At 40.5% G+C, this 24,771-nt stretch overlaps 1 protein-coding gene across 3 annotated transcripts in view; it reads right to left on the reverse strand.

The window, feature by feature from the left end:
* Brwd1 (bromodomain and WD repeat domain containing 1) overlaps positions 1-24,771 on the reverse strand; it is a 146,558-nt gene that overhangs the window by 38,963 nt on the left and 82,824 nt on the right. For 2 of the 3 annotated variants that reach the window (XM_063224525.1, XM_063224523.1), the window contains exons 21-28: positions 17,007-17,138; positions 11,542-11,636; positions 8,982-9,174; positions 7,711-7,839; positions 7,513-7,620; positions 3,757-3,881; positions 3,056-3,138; positions 165-276 (exon numbers count right to left, since the gene is read on the reverse strand). In XM_063224525.1, the coding sequence (XP_063080595.1) occupies positions 165-276; positions 3,056-3,138; positions 3,757-3,881; positions 7,513-7,620; positions 7,711-7,839; positions 8,982-9,174; positions 11,542-11,636; positions 17,007-17,138 (977 nt within the window). The remainder of the gene's footprint in view (positions 1-164; positions 277-3,055; positions 3,139-3,756; positions 3,882-7,512; positions 7,621-7,710; positions 7,840-8,981; positions 9,175-11,541; positions 11,637-17,006; positions 17,139-24,771) is intronic. The other variant, XM_063224524.1, reaches the window with a different exon arrangement.

Here is a 24,771-nt window from a genome sequence, read left to right on the forward strand (position 1 = left end):
AGCAGCAAGCAGCAGTTGAACCAACAGGAGAATCAGTGAATAGGAAGCTAGAAATTTCAGAATCAGCCTGACACGACTCCAGGACAGAAAAGTACCTTTAACCTGAAATGTACAGCCACTCAACCACCCACCACATAAAATCACTTACAAATGCTTGTACAAACCTCACAATGTAACACTGGAAGTGACTATCAGGGTACTGTGGCTGATAGGGCTCCTGACTTAACACTGTTCCAAACCACCAAGCATCATCAATAATAGATCGGAATCTGTCACCTGCAAGACAAAGAGTCAAGTTTGAGGAATCCATTTGCTAAGGTTTAGTAACACTTTTTAGCTATAAAATACATTTTGATAGAGGGGGAAAAATTCAAATATAGTATATTTAATCTTGAAATGAGTCATACTTCCACATACTCCAGCAAACTTCAGTGTTAAAATATATGTAACAAAGTTATACTCATCAACATACTAAAGACCAACAGCCATACAATATGTTAAAATATAAAATGGCTTATGAGGTTTTGTTATTTAGTAGAATTAAAAGTTCACTCCAAAATATTATGCTTTACAATGAATTCTTATGGAATACATAAAATTCCTGAAGAATAAAACAAAAATATAACAGTAATGATAGATGGTTAATTTCAAGTTGTTACTATATAAATAACGCCACATAAAATAATGTTCTAATTCTTTAAAAAAATCCAATAAAAAACAGGTCTGAAAGTACTCTCAAAAAAAATCTTTATTAGTATTTAAACAGATTTAAAGAGCACACACTTATTCTGCTGCCTTGGCATAATATAAAAGTAGGAATGTAGATCTTAGGAGGGTGCCTAGACAAATCAGTAAAAATTTAACTGACTTAAGTAGTTCTAGGACACAAATTTCTAAATGTATTTTCTAAGTGTACCTAGCTTCAACTACTAAATAAACTGCATTTCCTTTGTGTTTTACAAACATCATAAAAGACTTTTTAAAAATAACATGAGCCCATTTTTAAATTTTTGATCATGTAAGAATTTTAATTTCTTCTTTTTAATTTTCATTAGTACATATTGGTAGTACAGAAAAAGATAGGCTATTACTATAACTGCACCTTTTCCTTCCCATCCACTATAATGTTTTCAAAACAACAAAGAAAGTCACCTATCCAGCTACAGCCCACTCTGAAAATCTGCAACATTTTTCAAGTACTGTTAGCTCATTTTGACCTTTTGAGAGTAGGACTTTTAAAATACACTGTAAAAATAAAAACAAGCAACTTCCTCTAGCCACACTGCTCAGATTTCAGGCAAGAATGTTAGGATTTTATATTAGAACAAAGTGAATTAGATTTAGTATAAAAAGTGTGGCATAGTAATTTCTCAGTCACAAAAACAAATCAGAAACCATTAAATTACAAATGACAACTGGAAATCCATCTCTAGAATTTAGCTACAAGGAATTATGATTTAGATTATTTTATGTTTTAAACTATTGATAATATCTGAAAAACCAATAGTGGGGAAGCTTTAAAAGTCTTTGAGATTGAACTGCATGACTTGTTAATTCTCACACTATTCCACTGGGATTTGGTGGTTGTGTTTTTCAATAGCCATATGATTTTCTTCAGAAAAATTTCTTCTATTTCTAATTTTAGAATAATCCTGATTTTAACAGATACAGGTTTCTATTAAGAATAGCCTATTGGGGCTGGGGATTTAGCTCAGTGGCATAAGCGCCTGCCTTGCAAGCAGGCAGTCGTGAGTTCAATCCCCGGTACCGATAAAAAGGAAAAAGACAAAAAAAAAAAATTTTAAAAATAGCCTATTTTACACTTTTTTGTGTTTCAGAGACAGGGTCTTAACTATGTAATGCAGGCTGGCCTTGAACTCAAGGCAATCTTCCTGCCTCAGCCTCCCAAATGCCAGGATTAAGCCTCCCAAATGCTAGGATTAAGGCATTAAAATAGCTATGAATAGTCTATTTTAAAGAGCAACCTTATCTATAATTTACCTAACCACAGCCTACAGAAAAATGCATCAAATACTAGATAAACTAATGAAACCCTAACATCATTTATGAGTGTGAACACCAGGTGACAAAGACTGGCTGAAACTTAAAACCCTGATTCAGGAACCTAGTTCTTTCCACAATTCTGTTTCCAGAATTATTTCCACAATTTCTGGTTGAAATGAATTCTGTGACCAGAATTGTGGAAAGAATAAAGTTTGTGAACCGAGGCACCACCATATTTCATAACATAAGCTCTCCTGGATGAGGTTCCCCCTCCCCACAAGGGCTCCCCAGTATACTCCACACTGGACAGTGACGGGCACACGCCTGCACAGCAGGCCTGGGGTTGCTGGCTCACAAAGCCTAGGTCAGCTGGCACACTCATCAGCCAGACCTTGTGTAAGTAATGGCTGCTCCAGTATCAACACAAAAACTGTTAACACCAAGCTCAAGTCATTTAGGATCTATGCAGAGGTCAGTTCTTTTTCTACCAACCCATATGTCACAAGGTTATAAAGCATAAGTGTATATGAAGTTTTATTTTTCAAAAGACTGGTTTCCAAGTCATTCCATTCAATTTTGGGTTGTTTCATCAAGGTGAAATACTTAGGGACACCAGAACATTTTCAGTGTGAAATCTGAAATGACTTTTAACTTTCTGATCATTTTAGATCGTAGGAAAATAGTGTAAGTTACACCATTGTTACATTAATGATGATTATATATAATGTAATCAGAGATGGGGGAATCAAAGGTTATATGATATTATATATGAGTCTACTCTAGCCTACCTCAACAGGTAAAAATAATCTTTTTCAGATGACATAACCCATTAAGGACAGAAGAATAACTGTTTGGTTAAAAAGTCTACACAGACTTAGTTCCAATTAGTAACAAACGCTAAGCAAAACATACCTGTAGGTCACTTATGTTTCCTTCAAAAGTTCACACATTATAAACACCATAATTAAGAGAACTATAGTCAAAGAGAGCTCAGTAAAGTGAGAAACTAATTTTTAAGGCTACATATAAAATTCATTAAGGATAGACTTACAAGACTGCCAATTTCTCTGTCTTGCTTCATCATAAAACTGACGCAATACAAGAAAGTCAATAACATCTGGCATATCGTGGTATCTAAACAAATAAAAAATTATTACAGTGCTTGCAGAACAGGCAATATTATCCAAAAGAAATACAACAGAAGATACACATATAAAATTTAAAATTTTTGAAGTCATACTTCAAAAACATAAAAAGAAAGTAATGTATTATACTTAACCAAATATGCTTTAAATACTACTTCAATACATGAAGAGTTCTTTTTATTTTTCAGTCTTTTTCTTCATCACAAGCCTTCAGGATGGAGTATGCATACTTCCTACTCACTCAGTCCCAATCAGCCGCATTCTGACACTCAGCAGCCTCATGGACTAGGGGTTACCACAAGGGACATCCACAGATGTAACACAACACACTGTTTATTACCAAATTCTGTCTAAAATAATGGCAAAAACAACAGCCCTCACTAGTCCAAATTCGCTGCCCAGGAAAGTGGCATGGAAAACCATCCTAATCGGGTTGTCCCTGTCTATCGCTTGACAGGTCTAGAGTTCTGTTCACCCAAAGCACGATCTCCATCTAAGCTATCCACAGAGGGCACTGCTAGGTATCCCGCCACTAGCAGGGAAGGGCATGCTGATCAGTAAGATGAAAACCCTATGTTTAAATAATCACATTAAAAATAATACATACCTAATAGAGAAGGATTTATCCGTTAGTCTTCCAGTCGCAGGATCTATAAATGCTAGTTTAAGGCAACAGAGTGTTGGGGGTCCAACTTCATACCGTATTCCAACTATTTTGACCAATTCTTGATCCTTAAACAGACAAAGAGTTCCTCAATACTGTAATTCTCCACTTACTGCCTAACCAAAGCAAACTCATAATTTAGGCTTCCACATCAGCAAACAAGTCTAACTTGTCAGTAATTACATCATTTTGCTAATCTTCACAATGACAACAGAATCTTTATAGCGTTTCTAATGTAACATACTCACTTTTTAAAGTATACTTACTTTAGAAAATATACAAAATATAAGAATGAAAACCTAAGCTATCAATCACTCACTATCTAAATACAACCACTACTGACAGTCTGACATACTTCCTTGTTGCCTTCCTCTCTTTATACACATTTTTATTTACATAATTTTACATTATGCAACCAAAGTGCATACACATTTTTGCTTGTTCATAAATATCCAAGGAGACAGACTGTGGAAGAAGCTGGTCACGGTGTAGCCAGGTGCGGCTAAGCTGCTTCTCCCCGGTGGTGACTGTGTCTTCACTGCCCTGACCCTTGGCCTGAAACAGTCCTCACATGGGGAAGTCTCAGCAGATACTACTTCTTAAATGTATTAAGAGGAAAGTTAATACCAACTTGTTGAAGAATATTTATGAACCTTTATCTCTGAAAATATAGAATAATCAACTCAAAACAGATTCAAGACTTAAATGAAGACCTGAATCTATGCAAACACGGGAAAAAACCTAAAGATAATGCTTCAGGACGTAAGAAAATGCAGTCCTTGAGAGCAAATTCCAAAAGCACAACAAAACACAAACAGATCAAACAATTCAGCAGCAATAAAACAATCCAATTTAAAAATAGGCAACAGAACAGGCATTTCTCAGATACAAAAAGGCCCAGAGGTATGTGGAAAAACATTCAGCACCACTGTCAGAGAAATGCAAACCACCACAGCAGTGGGAGGTCACCTCATCCCAAGAAGAAGGTCTATTGGCAAAAACAGAGACAATGACAAGGGCTGACACAGATGCAAAGAAAGGGGAATTTTCACATACTGTCATGAGAACGTTAGTGTAGCCACCATGGAAACAAGACAGCAGTTCCCATCACAAGTAAAAACTTCCTAATACAGGAACCCATCATCCCTGCCCTGGGTATGTATCAAAGGAAATGGAGTCACAGCAAAGAGACATCCTGCACCCTCATGATTTTGTGGCAATATTCACTGTGGCCTAGAAATTTTAAAACTGTATCAACTGACAGGATAAAGAAAACCTCAGTGACACTGTATCTTAACCTCAGGAAGCTGAGGCAGGCCAATCTCAATTTCTGGACCAGCCCGGGCTACAAAGCAAATTCAAAGAGAGTCTGTACTCTGTCTCCCAACATTAATAAACAATTTTTTAAATAACCACAAGGCTAAGTGTCATTTGCAACAGTATGTACAGAACTACATGTCATTATGTTAAGTGAAATAAGCCAGGCAAGGTAATGTGCATCACCTCACTCCTGTGGAATCCGCTCAAAAGTTCCGCTCAAAAGTCCGGCTCGTGAGTGCAGAGCACAACAGTAGCTGGCCAAGGCAGAGGAAAGCAAGTGGGAGCAGGGATGGGCAAAGGGGGGTCAGCCAGCAACACTGGGTCACACAGGAAAATTAAAGTCTAGTTCCAACTGCACAGCAGGTTGATAACAACAAACTTCCAAAACAAGTTGTTTAAAAAGCTAGAAAAAATGTTTTAACTGTTTTTCCCCCCAAACATGATACATGTTTGATGAGAGGTTACAATTATCCTAGTTTCAACGGCACACAACATATGTATTAAAATATATCCCATAAAAACATATTCTACATGTGGATCTTTTAAAATGGGGAAAAACACTGCATAGAATTATTATACCAAAATACTAGATATGGTCCATTCTCATTTGCAGTAGTTATATTTATAAAGTTGCCTTGAAAACTGACTTAGAACAGTAGATCAGAGTCCCCACAGGGAAGCCAGAGTTAGGCTCCTGTGAGACCTAGGACACAGTGGTCAGCAAACTGGTCATCTGTAATTCTTTTAGTGTCCCTACTTCATAGCATGTAACACGGAAGACAAGCTTCCTCACTAGCATGAGCCATGCTGACAGCACTGGGACGCTTACCTAATCAGGCAGGCTGCCTTTCACTACGGCCTCTGAGGACACTAAGACAGCACCTCAATACCTGCATGGAGGTTACCATATCCAGCACAATCTCCAACGTGGGGAAAAGGAAAGAAAAGGACAGCAAGGAAAAAAAGTCACAACTATGAGAAACACAGCACTAAACATAGGCCTTGAGCCATATATGCGGTTGCCAAGTAATAATGGAGACAGGAAGGAGGCAGGGGGCTGGCTCAGCTTAGTCACCAAGAGGAATCCGTCAGGCAACCCAGACTCCCTGCTCTTCCGCACATGTCCAAGACTGACGAGAAGCCCGGTATGCACAGATTCTGGGGTTCTAACTAATTCACAGCAAGTGTGCCATTTGCAAAAAAATCTATGAATAACAAGGACTGACTATACTTCGACAGCTCAGTGATGAATGAAATGTATATAAAGTCAAATTCAAACACAGCCAGGAAGCACAAGTCTAAAGAACAGCTATCTCTCTTAAGATCATTTCTTGCATGTTCTACGCTAATAAAAGTATTATAATACATAAAAGTGTAAAAAACTCCTCATCTATTAGTCTAGAGGTAATCACCACTGACATTTTGATGCTTATCTTTTGGTTACAAACACACTCAATGACAAAAGCTTGCCATCATAACCACAACAGAATTTCACATTCCTATCTACCTGTTGGTGGTACATTAAGAAAATATATCCAATATTCACTCACAAGTACTGCACAAATCTCAGCTACAAAGTGGACTTTACATAGCAGCTGATGTGCATTCGCACATCACTTCATTCACTCACTGTACGACACTTGGGGGGTAGCCTCCCAATGTTTTTTGTTTTGTTTTATCAATAGACAGAATTGGGGGCTGCAGATTTAGCTCAGTGCCATAAATGCGCAGCAAGCATGAGGTCATAAGTTTGATCCCTGGCACACACAAAAAAACAAACCAACAACAACAACAAAAAAAAAACAATAGAACTGCCCTCTTCACAAATGTGCAAGTATTTCTACTTGTCTTTTCCACAAAAGTAAAAACATTGCCTGAAAAGATTTAAGAATTTTTCAAGTTCAATTCCTGTTGCTAAAAGCCTCTAAATACCTGGATACTCCACATACCCTATCAGCAATTTCAATAACTGCTAAGATGTTCTTTATTACTGCAAGAAAAATTACACACCTGATTAAGTTTTGGAAAGATAATTTTTATGCATGACATTAAATTTCTTTCCAACTTTTAATTCTTCTTTTAAAACTTGCATTTTTTTTCTTTTGAAAGTGTCCTGAATACAAATCTTTTTAAGGTTAGTAATATGGACTGCCACACAGCCCAATCCCAGCAACTCTACAGAGTGGCATTAATCTGCACCCACCCACCAGCAACCCACAAACTCCACCTAGCACTCTGACCATCTCACATCTTACGACTTGGCAGCTAAGTGTGACCAAAGGGTTAGCCACACTTCCACCAGGCCTTTTAGTGGGTTTACAGCTAACTGAACTATGCACTGTGCTCTACCCGAGTGACTCCGCAGTGCCATGAGCCTACCCTAAGATCCATTTTCCTCCACGGCTCCTTGTTGGGGTTCAGCTCATAAATATTACTTCTTCTGACAGCTTCAATATAAGCTTCGTGGCCCTGTCGGAAATAGATGACCTACAAAAGAGTAATACACGTTTTTGAAATAGTTCACATCAGTGTCAATGGTGTTTTGTGCTCTCTGTCTTCACAGTTTATCATTCTCACCTCATCACCCATTTGAGGAACGAAGGGAGATTTTCGAAGTGTGGTGTCTGTTATCCACACTGGGGGATGAAACTCATATAAATGTTCCACGTTTTCAAGCTCTGCTGGAGTTATCCTCCGCAAATTCTGCTAAGGAGAAGAGAACACAGCTTGGTAGAAGACAATGAGGCGATATGCACATTTGAAAAACAAGAGAAACGTCAGCATTGAGAACGACTGACTGCTTTTTGGCATAAGCACCTAGTGATCACATTTTAGAATCAGCTCTCGTGTTCAGCTGCTGCAGACAGGCGCGGGGCAGCAGTGCTCCAAGCCCTGGATGGAAACCGTCCTAGCGCTGCGCGCGTACGGCCCCAGATGTCTACGGACATCTCTCGCACATCCACTTTGCAGTGCTGATCTTCAACCTCCATCTTTTCCCACCCACAGCTTGTTCCACCAAGGTTCCACTGTGAACCGACCACAGACTCGTACCCCAAGCTATCTCGGCCCTACTTGAGGCTTTAAGCATTGAGTATTTGATATCCTTCCCTTCCCCTTCTACTAGTGCAGATGACGTCAACTCCACAGTGCGGCCTGGACCTAGTGACTCACTCCTAACACATGAGAAAGCAGAAGTGACAATGGCACCTGCTGAGCGCAGGCCCTCAGAGATATCCAGGCCCACTCCGTCAGGCCACTCACTACCAGGTTACTAGCACATGGAGGAGCCAGCTCTTAGGAGAGACACCGGTGGCCCAAAACTGAGGCTGAAGCCAAAAGTCACACAATGAGCTTGCCACATCAACTAACCAGAAACTGCTGGGACACTGAAGCCACATAGCCCATCTGCCCGCCCGCCCTCCATCCCTCTCAAAACAAGGTGACTTTTTGTATTTGACTCCTGCTGACACAGCACGGGCAGTGCAGGTCAGAGGGGAGCATGCCCTTGGCATGGTCATGGGCTCCATCTCCAGCACCACAAGCAAGCACAGAACAGAAAAAGGAAAAGAGGAAGGGGAACGAAAGGGAGCAGAAAGGAGAAAGCAAAAGGGGAGGGCAGGCAGGCTACACCTCTATAAATAAAGCGTACATACATTTTTGCCTGTCTGTTTTTGGGAGTTAGGGTCTCAGTATGTAGTCCAGATTGGCCCCGAACTCACTATGTAGCCTAGGCTGACCTTGAACTGGCAGTGATAGTCCTGCCTCAGCCTCTCAAGTAATGAAATTACAGCTGTGCACCACCACGACTGGCAATACACGTTACTTTTAAAGATGCACCTTTTTCTTACCTCTTTTTTAGGCTTACTTTCTTTCTTTCTCTTACGTCTTCTTTTTGGAGGAGATAAATTCTCAGTAGACATTTCATCCTCTGAACTACTACAAAATCGGGTAATTCGTCGACGACATGACATTCTCAAAGGAGGTTGTAAATTGATGCCTGCATCAGCCGTCCAATCAGAGTACTGAGATGAGGAGGAGTCACTGGAAGAGAAAAAATTTTAAGTTAATTTTAAGACTTAAGTTTTAAGTTGTGTGGGACCAGAAGCTAACACAAAACAGCAAATTAATCATACAACCCTGAGAGGAAAGAGAGGAGCAGAGAAGAAAGTAGAATGCCCATAGATTTAACTTAACATCCTCCCCACCTGCCAAAGACTGAAATGACCAAAGATCATGTCATGAGCAGAAAGACAGAAACCTTTGCTGACACTGTAAATGAGACATGAATATGAACCAGAGCAATCTGTTTCAAAAGTCACTACAGATGAGAGCCAATGCGAGACAGTATCTGAACCCAACTGACCAACCCCTTCAGAAAACAAAGGGTAAAGCTCCAGCACAGCAGACATCACACAAAAGCCTAATAGAAGCCACAGCCAGTGCAGGCTGCACCTGAAAGGCAGAACAGGAATTGTATGTGAATTACAGTTGGAAGTGGAGATTCGTACCAATAAAGAGCCATATTAGGTCAGACAAGACAAGAAATCCAAGCATAGAGCTCATAATCATAGCCACATCCTGGAAGCAGAATCAAAGAAGAAACTAGAAATAGAGAACTAGCTCCTGGCCCACCACCCACTTCCCCAGACACAGACAAGGATAAGGAGGGTCTCCACTGGGACAGCTCTTTAGCCTGGCTCCAACCTCATACCCCTCGTTCTCTATAAAAACAAATACGCAAAAACACATTTCTAAAAACTACAAGTTATTATAAAAACAGCTACTTATAAATCTTGTAAGAAACCAGGTATGATGGTATACACCTATCATCCCAGTACTTTGGAAGGGTAAGGCAGAAAGATCACAGTTTGAGCCTAGTCTGGGTAACCCTGTCTCAAAATAAAAACTAAGGGCTGGGGATGTACTTCAGAGCAATAATCCTGATTTACATTTCCAGTACCAAAAGCAAAACCCCTATAAGAACATCTGCTTTACATACAGAATCAAGAAAAGACAAAATGAAAAGTAATACAGAGTAATACAATAGCGGCTGTCAAGCACTAAGGACAGTTGAGAGGAATTGGTACGTCACCATTGTACAGTTTCAGTTCTGCAAGATACGCAGGGCTCTGAAGACTGATTGCAAAACAACATGAATGCCCGCAACACTAATGACCTACACAGTTGAAATGGGTAAGATGCTTAATGTTATATGTTTCATCACAATTAAATTTTTTAAAAAATGAATACACCTATCTTTGTTCTAATATACTGCTCTAGTTCCTCATCACAACAGAGCAGAAGGTAACAGAAGGAAAGCGGAGAGTACACATGACTGTGGTTTGGACCAGGAGAATGTCAATGAAAACCACCACCATATGAGATGGTCTAACAATCTAAGATGACCTAATTTTCTAGACATGATTATGGACAGGCTGAACAGAAAACAAGAGACCATAATAATGTTCACTTTCTGTCATGAGCCAGCAAGTGACGTTTACCAAGATAAGAAGCAGAGGCTGGCATCCTGACCCCATGAAACGTGGATACCATAAAGCAAAGGGAACGCGTGTGATAGCTCTAGTACTCCAGCGGCTGCAGCACACTGGACACTCCTCATATTCCTCTTTTGGATACCTTCTTTTTTTTTTTTGCTACCAGGATCAAACTCATAATCTTGTTCTTACCAGGTAAGCACTTACGCCGCTGCACTAAATTCCCAGCCCTCATATTCCTCTTTTTAATGTAGCCTAAGACCAAATTAATAATACTGTCAAGTCAAATAGTGATAGCCAACAAAGAATCCACAGGAATATATCTATTGGAACAGCAATTAATGCAGTACACACACACAAACACACACACACACACACACACACACACACACACCCCACACCCCACACCCCCCCATACACCTCTAAAAGCTAGTGGAGATCCCACCAAGGAGACTGTACCACTGAGCCATACTGTTAATTCTTTTTCTTGGGCCACAAGCATAGCTCAGCAGCACAGCGCCTGCCTGGCAGGTGCGATGTTGCAAGTCTGATTCCCAGTACCAAAAATAAAATAAAATTTAATTTAATTTAATTTAAAAAAATAAATCTTTTTTTTGAGACAAGGTACATTTAACTGCTCAGGCTAGCCTCAAACGTTGCGTCCTCACCCAGCAAAAAGCTACCTGTAACCACCTTTTTAACAGTGCTGAGACTCAAAACCCAGGACCTCATGGATGCAAAGCAAGCACTCTCCCACTGAGCTACATCCCAAGGCCTTCCTCTCCTTTCACATATATTTAAAAACTAAGTGTTGATTTATTTCACACTTCCAAACTCTTGGATTATTGTTATTCAAATACAGTTTATCCAAAGCTATGACTAAAATGCCTCAAAGAGCAAAACAGAAACATACCTTGAGCTTTCACTGTAACTTTCACTTTTTCTATCACTTTTCCATTCATCATCTTCAGAAGAACAAGAACCTTCACTTTGGTCACAGGATGTCTCCTGATTTGTGGAGGGAAAAAAAAATCTTGATCCCATAAACTCAGTAACACGTTTAAAAAAAAAAAAAAAGGAAAAATCCAAGCATAAACATCTTTAAAATACTAAAATTAAGAAATAACTAGTTGACAAAATACAATCAGATAAACTTAAAAGGCAAACTTCTTTACTATATCCATATCTTACCCAGGCTACACCACAGTAGGAATTTAACACTGTCCTTAGGAAAGGTAATGATACAGAAGGTCATTCTCTGGGCGACATTAATACAAGTCAATGCAGATATTCTCAAGAGTTCTGGACTGCAGCTATTCTAACAAATGTGTAGTGGTTTCTGTTGTTTCACTTTTCAATTCCCTACAGCTTATACTGGCGACTCCTTTCTCACAAGTTCTTTGCAATATTACATTTACAACTTTTTTGATGAGTTGTCCATTTAGATATCTTTTCCATGTTAAAACTGGGCTGTTTCCTTATTGCTGTTTTTATATTTTTAATACAAAGTCTTTTATCTAAAAGTCATTAATATATGCAAAACACACAGATCTTACAGCTTAGTTACCACCTAGAAGTTACCCAGTTGCACTGTAAATTTATATTGTTTCCAAATCATCTGGAGTTACTGTTTATGAAGGTTGGTGTGGAGATTGGTTTGCTTTTTTTAATTTTAAAAAGCAAAACATAAAAAAAAGATTGACATGATACTGAATTTCAAAAAAGAAACAAAAAAAAGTAGGAAATTAACAGCAGTTAATATATTGCACACTGTTATCTCAGAACTGCTTGTTCAGGTTACAAAATCTAGATACAAAAATGTTCAATCAAAATATGACAGCACAAATTGTTCTTTTTGATGTACTAAGAGATTTGTAGTATAGCTATATCTACTGTACACATACATACATAAATTTACATATGTTTACCAACACACATATGATCTTTTCCTTTCTTCCTTTTTCCTTTCCCCTATCCCAGTAGTTCTGTCCTTTTGAATACAGAGATTGGTTTCTCTGAAAGCAGATACCCAATAATGCCCAGATTGGTCACAAAGACTAGGCTTTGTCAAGAGTTATCTTTGCTACTTTGCCAACGTTCACTTGGGTACATTTGTGCTGATCTGTTTCTGGATTTTGTAACTTGTTTCACTGATCTATTTATCTATTTTTTCATCAAAATCACTGTCTCAAAAACTGCAGATTTTTAGTAACTACTAATGCCAGTTAGTGTTGAGTCCATTTACTTTGTTCTTCAGTGTTATGTAAGTTATTCTGGGTCTTTTTCTTCTACAAACAGTCTAAAAATAACTTTGGAAATCCACAAAAATAACTTGCTGGGATTTAAATCAGGACTTCTGATGCTGTAAAGAACTGACATCTTAACAAGAATGTGGGTCAACATGAACACTGGTGATGGCCACTGGAAATGAAAATGAGACAGCACTTTAGAGGACAATCTGGCAATTTCCTTCAAACTTAAACAGAGGCTTATCACAGGATCCAGTGATCACAGTCTTCAATATATACCCAAAAGAGCTGCAAGATTATATCCATACAAAAGTCAGGACACAGATGTTTACCAACTTTATTCTTAACTGCCAAAATGGGAAGCAACCAAGGTATCTTTTATTAGGTAAAGGGAAGAACTGCTACATCCAGGCAATTCAACAGTAAAACGTGCTACCAAGAAACCAGCTATGAAGCTATGAAGACATCAAAGACACAGAAATGCACATTACTAAATGGAAGAGTCTGTCTGAAAAGACTACGTGTTGTATCATCCCAGCCACATGACATTCAGAAAATGCCATTGAGAAAGTAAGAAGATCTGTAATCTTCAGAGAATGAGAGCAGACAGGAACAAATGGGTGGAGCACAGAGCACAGCAGGGGCTGGGAAACTACTCCCCATGGTCCCATCGTGGTGAACACGTCACATACCTCTGTCCAGACTACAGGCTGCACAGGGGGGCACGGATACAGTACATACAGGCGATAGTGATCAGCAGGACAAGGTTCCCTAATGCCAACAGATGCCCCATTCTAGCACAGCCCGGCCCCAGCAGGGGACTGATGTGGAGGGCGGAACATAAAGAGGATTCTCTGTACCTGAAGTTCCGTTTGACTATGGAACTATATACTAATTACCAGGACTGGGAAGCAATTAAGATGCCCTCTCTAGGTAAATGCATGAACAAACTGCACTACATCCATGGAATGGAATATTATGCAGTGATAACAAGTAAGTTACCACCCTACAAAAAGACATGGAAGAACTTTAAATTCATATTTCTCCATGAGAAGGCCATCTGGAAAGATCACACACTGTATTCTAACTAGGACATTTCTGGCAAGTAAAAACTGCAGTGTCCTGTCACCAGTTTGAGACAGGCCTGTCACCAGTTTGAGGCCAGTGTGTGCTCACAGCAAGACCCTGTCTATAAAATAGCACAGTTAGCAGACACCCAGAGGGATAAAGGGATAGAGAAGGGTAGCAGTGAGCATTTTTAAGGCAGTGAAAGTATTCACACACTTCAACTCCAACACCCAGAAGAGGCCGAGGCAGAGCGTCTTAAGTCCAAGGCTGGCCTGAACTACTTAGCGAGACTATATAGCAAAAACATTTTTTTAAGTAATTTAACATCTTGACAAAACTCACAAGACCAAACAATACCAAAAGTGACCCCTAACACAAACTATGGAACTCAGTTAATATTAATGTTACTGACATGGCTTACCAGCCACAGCAAACGCACCACACTAACTCCAGTTGTCAGCAATGGGGAAGCTGTGCACAGGAATTGTACTTTATACTTTTCAAGCAATTTGCATGGAACCTAGAATTACTTCAGAACTACTTTTGATAGTAGGAAGAAGAGAACAGCCCATCAGGCATAGTGGCACATGCCTGTCATCCAAGCACTTTAGAGGTTGAGACAGGCCTGTCACCAGTTTGAGGTCAGTGTGGGCTCACAGCAAGACCCTGTCTAAAAGAAAGGAAAAAAAAAAGAAGAAAAGAAAATTAATAATAAATATATATGCATGCCAGATTATCTTTACCCTGGAGATAAGGACAAGCAGATTTGATCGGAATTCTACATATGCTAGAACTGCACAAGTAGTATTTTATGGGAAGTACTTTAAGGAGATAGGTTTTTCTCCTTATGAACAGGAAGTACAAAAAGAAAAGGCTTAAACTCCATGGTTCCAGATCAAACTTGGAGTAGTCAAGGTGAAGTGATAGTAACAGGCACAGACAGCAGGGATAAATGTGCATGCATAGGGTATGTTTCACACTGTGTGCTTACTACACTACCCTCTCAAGAGTCACTGTGGTGGGACCTGCTGTGACAGAGGCATGGGCACACAGAGGCTAAGAAAGGTGCCTATGAACAGGAACGTGCGTGCTAACCCATAGTTAACCACCAACCCACTGCCTTACAAGGGAAGAAGAAAGTGAGCTATTCAGCCACACAGAGCAATTCACTCCTCAAAATGTTACTGAGTCAGAAAGTACTAACATTCTCATGTTCAATATTAACTATTTCCAAAAATACTGGTTTCCCAAAATGAAGATCAGTATCTTACGATCATTAAAAGTCAAGTGAACAAGGAACACAAAGACTTCTTAGTAACAAGAGTAAAAGTATAAATGACAAAAAAACCCCAAAAACTAGATTTTACTTCATCAAAATTTAAACTTTTAGGCTCAGGACACTATCAAAAAAGTCAAAAGATTACCCACAGAATGGCAGAAAATACTTGTAAGCCATGTATAAGATCAAGGACTTATACCTAGAATAAAGAACTCTGTTACAATAAACAGACAAAAATCCAAATTCAGTATTGGACTATAGATTTGAATAGATATTTCTCCAAAAATAGACGAATATTAAATAAGCACATGAAAATATGTTCAACACTATTAAGCATTACAGAAACACAAATTGAAACCACAAAATGGCCTTTGGCACTCCCTCGGACAGTGATGATGAAACTTTTAGAGCTTTTACTGACACAAACACCCTGCTGCAGCAAGCATGCCATGGTTTTCCACCACTGCACTATGGTAACAGCTTAAATAAAAAGGACAGGAAACTGTGAGGGCATCACGTGCTCATAGGTGGAGGCAACTGAATTATCCCAGACTGGCTTAGCACAGTTCTAGGTGTGGATGATGGAGTAGCCGAACAGTGTAGCCCCACCCTGGATGTGGCTGGCAGCAAAGCAAAAGGCTTCAGCCTGGATGGAATAAAAAAAGAAGGAAAGTTTGGGGCTGCCCACCTGCCTGCTATGAACTGTTTTCCTCGGCGATACCCCTCTGCCATGCCGCCCTGCTTTGGATCTGGCTGGTTATAGACTGAAACCTCTACAGACTGGGAACCAAAATAAAATTCACCTTCTTTAACTTGTGGGTGTCAGGTATTTTGTCCCAGCAAGGAAAAAGTAACTAAGACAATAACAAATGTGAGGATGAGGAGAAACTGAAACATTGTTGGTGGAAATGCACAATACAGCCTCTTTGGAAAGTTTGGCTAGCTGATCCTCCAAAGTCCAACAGAGTTGCCATGGAAGAGCCATGGAAGAGAGTATGTGTATATATATGTACACAAACACACACACACACACACACTTGAACATCAATGTTGGTAAGTAGCATTATTTATAACAGCCTAAAAATAGAATACAAATAAAACCTCAACTGATAAATGGATAAACACGTGTGATAAATTTCCATGCAATTAAACACCAGCAGGAGAAAAGCACTGATGAATGCTACATACAGCCTTTAAAACATAATGCTACATAAGAGAAATCAGTCACAAAAGTGATCTGATTTCCTTTGTATCGTCTAGAATAAGCAGATGTTCAGAAAGAAGACTACGGGTGCTAAGGGTTTGGGGAGACGGAGGAAATGGGAAATGACTATAAAGTGTACAGGGTTTCTTTGGGGGTGATAAGAACATTTAACAATTAAATACTGATGATGATGATACAATTCTGTCATACCCTGAAACCACTAGATTACGCATGTGGTGTGTAAGTAGCTCAACAAAGTTGTCTCAATAAATTGGAGATGTGAGGGCCAGGGATTTAGTTCATTGGATCCCTAGTACCAAAAAAAAAAAAAAAAAAAACTGGTGATGTGGCAACCTGTGTCCCAAGTCCCGGCTACTCGAGAAAACTGAGGCAGGAGGATCACATAAGGCCAGGCTAAGCAATACAGCAAGCCCTCACTCCCACTCTCAAACCTCCATCGTGAAATTTCATTTCAATTTTAGGGAAATACTTTATTTTCACATAAATTTGGGACAGATTCAAAGAATTATGACAAATCCACCTAGGATTCCTTTCTTTTTTACAGTTACTCCACGTACCTGTCTTACAGAACATGAAGACTCATTTCCAGAAGATAACACACGACGGCCAGCACTCCTCCTCTGGTAAGCTGGGTATTTACGTCTACATGGCCTCTGCCTAGACTGTGACACCAACGCCATTGAATCCAACTGAAACACAAACGTGGATACATTCAACACTCAAATAAGAACGACAGCAATGAAACGGGCATTCTATTAAGTTTTCTGCTCCATGCTGTTAATCTGAGTTTAGTACTTCTACTTTTTTGGAAGCCCGAGACAAAGAGTTTCACTATGCTGCCCTGGTGGCATGAACCATACTGCTGCTTCAGTTTCCTGAGGGATGGGATTCTAAGTGTGAGCCACCACACTCTAGCTGATATTTCCACTTACAGTGTCTTTGAAAGACATGGGAAAAGCCACCCTGGCTCAGCATTTGTGAAAAGCATATTCTAAGTTAACCAGGTTACTGTGAGTAGGGTAAAGTAACAATAACTCAAAAAGAAAGTCACTTTAAAAAATATTAACTCTAGGGCTGGGGATTTAGCTCAGCGGCATCAGCACCTGCCTGGCATGCATGAGGTCATGAGTTCGATCCCTGGTACCACTTTTAAAAAAAAGAATAAAAAAATATATATATTAACTCTGGGGGCACGGAGTTTAGCTTAGTGGCACAAATGCCTGCCTGGCAAGCACAAGATCTTGAGTTTGATCCCTAGTTTTAAAAAAAAAAAAATTTAACTCTTAGGCCAGGTGTGGTAGCCACAACCCCTGTATCCCCAGAACTCAGGAGGCTGAGGCAAGGGCATCATTTCAAGTTTGAGGCCAGCCTAGGCTATATACACAATGAGTCCAAGTCCAGCCTGGAGTACATAGCAAGACGTTGTCTCAACACAAACAAGAAAGTAACTCTCCGAAGGGAAAAATGAATTTATATCCAGGACTAGGACACAGTATATGACCTTTATGAATGCACCACTAGCTACATCCAACAGTACACATCACTATCTGAAACAGTCCTCAACAACCATGATCATTTTCCTATTTCGAGTCTTTGGACGAACTGATAATAGTACTTTTCAATTCTGATGGTATTACTTATGTACATTTTTATCAAAACAGAATCATCTTGCAAAATCAGCCAAAGAAAATTACTGATTTTAATATTTTATGAAGAACTGCACTCCTCTCACTGGGACAAAAAAGACTTCCTACACTTTAAATCAGTAACATTTTAACATTATACCAAAAAAAGATGGGAGAAAAAAAAAAAGAGTGTAAAAATTAAGAAGAACTAACATAAATAGAAATTGACCCAAAAAGAAGTAAGATTTTAAAATAATAAAATTACCAGACCCCTGTTTTTAAAATAACCATGAAGAGCCAGGGATTTAGCTCATCGGCACAAGCACCTGCCTGGCGAGATCATGAGTTCAACCCCCAGTACCAAAAGTAACTAAATAAAATAAGTAGGAATAAAAATTTTAGCAGAAAACTGAGAACTGTTACACAAGGACCAAATGGAAACTCAGAAATAAAAAATATAGTAACTAAAATTAAAAATTCAATAGGTTTAACAGCAGATTATGTACAATTAAAAACAACGTACTGGAATATAGGTCAGGAAAAAAATCTGTTCACAGGAAAAGCAGCAAAGGAAACAAAAAGGAATCAACAGAAAGCATTTAATATACATTTAAGAGAAAAGGTAAAGAAAGTAAAAGATGGGAACATATGTAGTACTATGGGCCTACTGATCAAAGGAAGCTAGCACAGTTCCTTTGCAGCAGAAAATGCCCCCGCCCCCAGTCGGTACACTTCAATGTCTTAGTTATCCAGGGGACAGTGTCAGTAGCAGTTCCAGAGGCCTCTATTTCTTAGACACAGCTGGTCACTGTGATGCACAGCTGGTCACTATGGTGCACACTGTATAAACTAAACCCCTACTGACAAGCCATCCTGCCTTTGTACTTTCTTCCTCATCCAATATAAGCCTCAGACCACCAGAGATTAGGGCCTGGTATTTTGAGAATGATTTTTATCAATGCCTCTCAATGTAAATAAATTTGCCTCCAGATCCTGAGTGTCTCCTTGGTGTTTCTGTTTGCTGCAGCATTTGGTGCACTGGCCAGGAGGACTGACTGTGCTGACCTCTTCGGCCACTTGTCAAGGCCCTCATAGATGTAACAGGTCCTGATGGAGAGGTGCACCATCGAGATTTCAAGTCCTTTCAGAGGTCTGGAGGAGGATTCCTGATTCCCCACTCCAGTGGCTCACATCAGATCCCAAAAGAAAGAAGACAGTCTCCCTGCCTGCCTGGCCTGATTCCTTAGTCTGCCCATCAGTCTGGCTCAGTTGGAGCTGAAGGGGAGTCTAATCAACTCTCATTAGTCAGGACCACCCTCAAGAGAAGAGGGTTGGGAAGTTTAACCCAGTGCCTGCTGAATGAATGTGTGAGTGAGTGAAGTGGACAACACAAGCCTCAGGCTGCACCGTCTGGGCACCAAGACTGGAAAGCACTCTTGCCTGAGCTTTAATGGAGATTGGACATATAGTACAACAGAGGCCACACACCTTCCTTAGCTAAACTGCACCTAAATCCCCACAAGGGGCACAGCCAGGAAGGCATCTGAATGGTCTCTCTCTGAGGGACTCTCACCCTTTGTCTACTGCACCACTATTAAAAGGTACACAACAAACACACACCAAGTCAGAAGTGGGAACTAATCAGTCAAAAGCCACAGTCCTTGACTGTAGGAAAAAGGGCTTTTACAGAGTTAACAATGAAACAAACCATTCCTTGCATGTCTAAGAGAAAAAAGGAAAAAAAGGCGGCCCATCCTTCCTGAGAATTCTGCTGTGGCACTCTCGTCAGCCACAGCAGTTGCTACACACCCTCAGCTTTTCACTTCCTGCTCCCAGCTCATCTATTTCCAACCAAGTGAACCATTCCAGGTAGTCGCTGCCGGCATTCAGCCACAGAGTCCTCCCTCCTGAGCCTTCTGCTTCCTATCCTAACCAGATGGAGTCATCTAATGCTCACCAGCCATGACTGTCAGCAATTCCTTCTCAATTCCACATCCTGACTGAGGGAAAATTCGACTGTCAGCCCTTGGACGATGGTGCTATCTGGCCTTTCTCAAAGGTCACCGCACCTAGAAACAACCCTGTGGAGTACTTATCAAAGACAGCAAAGACAGGAAACATAAAGTCCACCAGTATCCCAAAAGTTACCACTGTTACCCAAAAGCCTGATACGAGGACTACAGACGTTAAAAAACAAATGACCCTTCAGATGTAAAAAGATAGGGGCTCTCAAAAGCTTCAACCTGGATTACTGAAAGACAATCTATGACTTTCCTGGTAGACAATGGAATAGTATTCTCTGCCTTCAAAAGAACCCCTATCAAAAAGTTACCACCACTGGGGGCAACTGGGACTTCTGCCTCTGGCCCCTTCTGCCAGGCACAAATGTCCTAGGAGGACATCTCCCTACACCACTTCTGGGAAGAGATCTCTTCAAGTGAGAAGCAAGTGTCTCATTTGCACCAACCCAGTCAGCCTCCCTCTCACTCACCCCTGCACTTCCCCGAGAGGAAGATGACACCTGCCTCAGCCTGAAACAGACAACCACAATCTCGAAGTTCTAAAAACTCTCCTCCCAGGGCAGTGAGCCAAAGACTCACCTCCAGGCCTGGCCATCAACCATGCAACACTGCAACCTCCTCTGGTGTGAGATGTCACAAGAAGCACAAACAAGCTCCCAGCCAAACATCAGCGCCTTAACTGCCACAAGGGTTTGGGAACTCTCCTACTATTTTGCGGGAGGTCCTAACAACACATTTAGCCAATTTCCCATCACTCTCTCTGTAGGACAGGCTGTTTCTCTCTCCCTTCCAAGTCTGTCATTGGTCCCCCAAGAAAAAAATAGGGCTTCAAAACTGTAAAATGTCTATACATAGTCAAACTGCTAAAACATACCTCTCCTCCCTGTAAAGTCAGTTTAAGATCTCCGAGCTGCCAATGCCGCCATAACTGCCCTCCACACGCATTGCCTCAGTCTTCTGCCACCCACAGCCTGCTGGTGCACCCGCCTGGACCTACAGAATACCGGTCTTTTGCCTTCAGTTGGCTCCTGTCATCCAGCCCCTCTTCACCAAGACCCCAATTCTGGACTTAAAAGAGTCAAATGACCTAGACTCAATTTCTCAGAACTTCAAAACCTGGCACCTCTTTGGAGAAGCCCTCACAACTGGCCTTGCTGGTTTCCCAACAAACATCACTGCATTTCTGATTAATGACACCCAAGTGCCTGCTGGAAGGGCACCAAAGTTCTGCTACAATATCTGGCAGAAACTGATTGCAAGAAAAAAATACTGCAAATTTCTTGGAGCAGCTGGCTTCTATAGAATCTGGATCCTTGAGTTCACAAAAGCAACGATCCTTACTCAGCCTGTGAGCCCCTTAGAGTGCCCAGTGGCCTATATGCATAACTACTTGGATCCAATTGTTAGGGCTGCCTCCCCACTTTGCATTTATGCTCTAACAGCCACTGCTGTTCTGATCAAGAAAGCTGACAAGCTCACCTTAGGCTGAGACCAAGCTGTCCAGGTGCCGCATGCTGTACTGGCCAACCAGACTTAAAAATGGACCCCCTGACAGATGCTGAGTACACCCTATTTACAGATGAAAGCAAGTCTGTGAGGAATAAAGTCCAACTGGCTAGATATGCGTGGTCACTTTGAACAAAGTTATTTTGGCCAAAGCTCTCCTGCTTCCTGCCGCCATTTAGATACTTGCCACCACTGACACCAAACCTCCACTCCTATGCCCCATGCAGGGATCTGATTAACTGCAACATCAACTCCAGCCAGAAAAATTTTTAATCAGAGCCAGACGTGCCCACACCTTATGTTCTATAAGCTAAAGCCACAGTGCTGGCACCTGTATCCCTACAGCCAGCTCAGGCTTCAGCATCTGTGTCATCAGCCCTGACCTCCACTCGTACATACAGATAGACTGGATGCTCATCCACAATCATTCAGGCTGACTTGAGACATTCCCTGCCCAAACTGAGAGGGCAATAAAAGTTTGTAGGGTGCTGCTGTGAAGAGGAAAAAAAAAAAATAATCACCCCTAGATATGTATGGCCTACCCTTGACACTGGCAGCAACAGTGGGTCCACATTTGTAGCAAAGGTAACTAAACAGAAATCACATGCAGCGTACAGTCCACAAGCTCTAAAAACAGAAAAAAGCTTGAGAAAAGAAAACATAACCCTACAGAAATAGGTTGTAACTAGCTCCATAAAAGTTTAGCTAAAAGACTAGCTACACCTGTAGACACTCCTGCACACACACATATAACCAGGTGCATATTAATTACCTCTATAGCTCTTAAAGTTTGAGAAATGCAGCCTTACATTAGCCATCCCAGAGTTAAAAGAACGCAATAAACAACTGCTGAAGAATTTACCTGTGCCAGACAGCTCACTCGAAAGACATGACACACTCAAAGCCTGTCTTCTGGTTACTCCAGATGCTAACCAGTCCACACATAGCTGAAGCCTAAGGACCTCCTTCACAGGACTGCTCCGTATCTATTCTCTTTGATTTTTGTGCCTTTTCAGGCTGTTTACCCTAGTCCTTGCTTTCATTTCAGCGTACCTATGTACTTGGATACTGAATGGTACTTTTGCCTTAGTTTTATGGATGACTGCCCCAAGAAACTAAACAATAACCTAAGTCCTTTCAAATGACAGAAGACTTGACAAACACCCGAGGCACACTGGATACTCTTCTAGATCAGATGGACCCTTCATTCTCTGGTCAAAGCCAACTGGGGGAGAGAGCCTATAATAAGGGAAACACAAACTCCTAGTGGGGATTTTCAGTCTTAAGAGACCTTGTGGCTAGGGCCCATCCTTGGCCCACTGATGGCCCCAATGTTACTTCTAGTTGGGCCTTATCTCAGATCACATGCAATATGGCCAGCGAAGATTTACTGAAGCAACCAAAAGGTGGGGAGGGGGCTGTAACAGAAACACCACCGCCACCAGTATACTTCAGCCTGTTAACCACCCAGGTAACAGTTTCAGCTGCAGTTCTGGTTGCTCCTGTCTCTTAGAAATATCAATCCCCCATTGAAAAGCCATTCTACCTCATACTTTCTGCTTCCTTATCCAACATAAGCCCAGTCCACCAGAGATCAGGGCTTGATATTTTGGGAATGATCCCAATCAGTGCCCATCTATATAAATAAATCTACTTCTAAATCCTGGGTGCCATTTTGGTCTTTCTTTGTCACTGCACTACTGCTACCATAAAATATAAAGACAATTCAAGTAACAAAATGGAAAATCCTATATGTATATACACCAAATAATATACTTTCAAAGCATATAAAAAGCAGAAATTTACAGCACAAATAGACACAGTAAAATGTGCTGTAGATACAGCTCAGAAGAACAGCATCTGCCTGGCACAGGCAAGGTCCTGAGTTTGAACAGTACCTGCCCCCCCAAGTAAAGAAGAAAGAAAGAGAAAAGAAAGAAAAATATGCTGAGATTTTTGTCACACATAGGTAGCAGCATGGGCACTGTTGTGGCTAACGTCATGACCTAACAATTTTATTCCCAAAATAAACATACACACAGATACTAAAAGACACAAAAAACACTGAACAGTTATTATTCTTAACAGTCAAATGTGAAAAGCAGCCAGCTGCCATTCAAAGGGCTAATCAAACAGCAATCTACTTACTACACAAGGAAAACAAATTAACAGAAGCATCCTGTAATGACATAGTCTCATGAGGCTCGATAATCAAAGCCAGACAAAAACAATTACATGCATTATGATTTAATTTATATCAGCACTTCCCCAATCTTTCCAGCACCCTAGAAGAAACCAGACTTCTCCCAGCTGTCCCTCACGTAACTTCAACTTCACAGACTCATTTATATCCTCCATATCTGCTTTAAACATCTGCTTTAAAGAGAAGCCTGAAGTACCTTCCTCAATACAGGGTTTAAATGACTAAAAAGTAAAGGCAAGGGATGGGGTGTGTAAGTGTGGGCTGAACCCAGAGCCTTTGCATTAAATTATATTCTCTAAGATTTTCAATTTTTATTTTGTGACAGGATGTTGTGAAGTTCTCAAACTGGGTTTGAATTTGTGACCCTCTTCCCTCGCTCAAGTGGTAGAAGGGCCAAGGATTTAGCTCAGCAGTATAAGCACCTGCCTGGCAAGTGTGAGGTCATGGGTTCCATCCCAGGGACCAAAAAAAAAGAAAAGAAAAGTGGTGGGATTATAGAGGCATGTGCTATCACACTTGGCTAAAAATGACTAAAAGTTTTTAAGAAGCTAAATTTAAAAGTGTTAAATTTAGCCAATCATGGTAGCACACACCTGTAAACTTAGCACTCAGGCCAAAGCAAGAGGATCATCACAAGTTTGAGGCCAGCCTGGACTATATACTAAATTCAAGGCCAGCCTCAACTACACAAAGAGACCCTATCTCAAAAAGGAGAAAGTTTTCATACTTAATTTCATAACCTTTTGCTGAGTAAATTCATGTAATTTGCCAGGCGTGGTGGTACATGTTTATAATCCTAGCACTCAGGAAGCTGAGGCAGGTGGCTCACTGAAAATTCAAAACCACTCATAACTGCATAGTGAAATTCTGTCTCAAAAAGACAAAAAAAAAAAAAAAAAAACCCCAAATAAATAAATAACAATTATCTAAACAATTTAATGTAGTTCATTTGGCTACATAAATTATA

The sequence above is a fragment of the Cavia porcellus genome, unplaced genomic scaffold (genome assembly GCF_034190915.1).
Source record: "Cavia porcellus strain 051 isolate PalLab524CR breed Dunkin Hartley unplaced genomic scaffold, mCavPor4.1 scaffold_15, whole genome shotgun sequence".
NCBI lineage: Eukaryota > Metazoa > Chordata > Mammalia > Rodentia > Caviidae > Cavia > Cavia porcellus.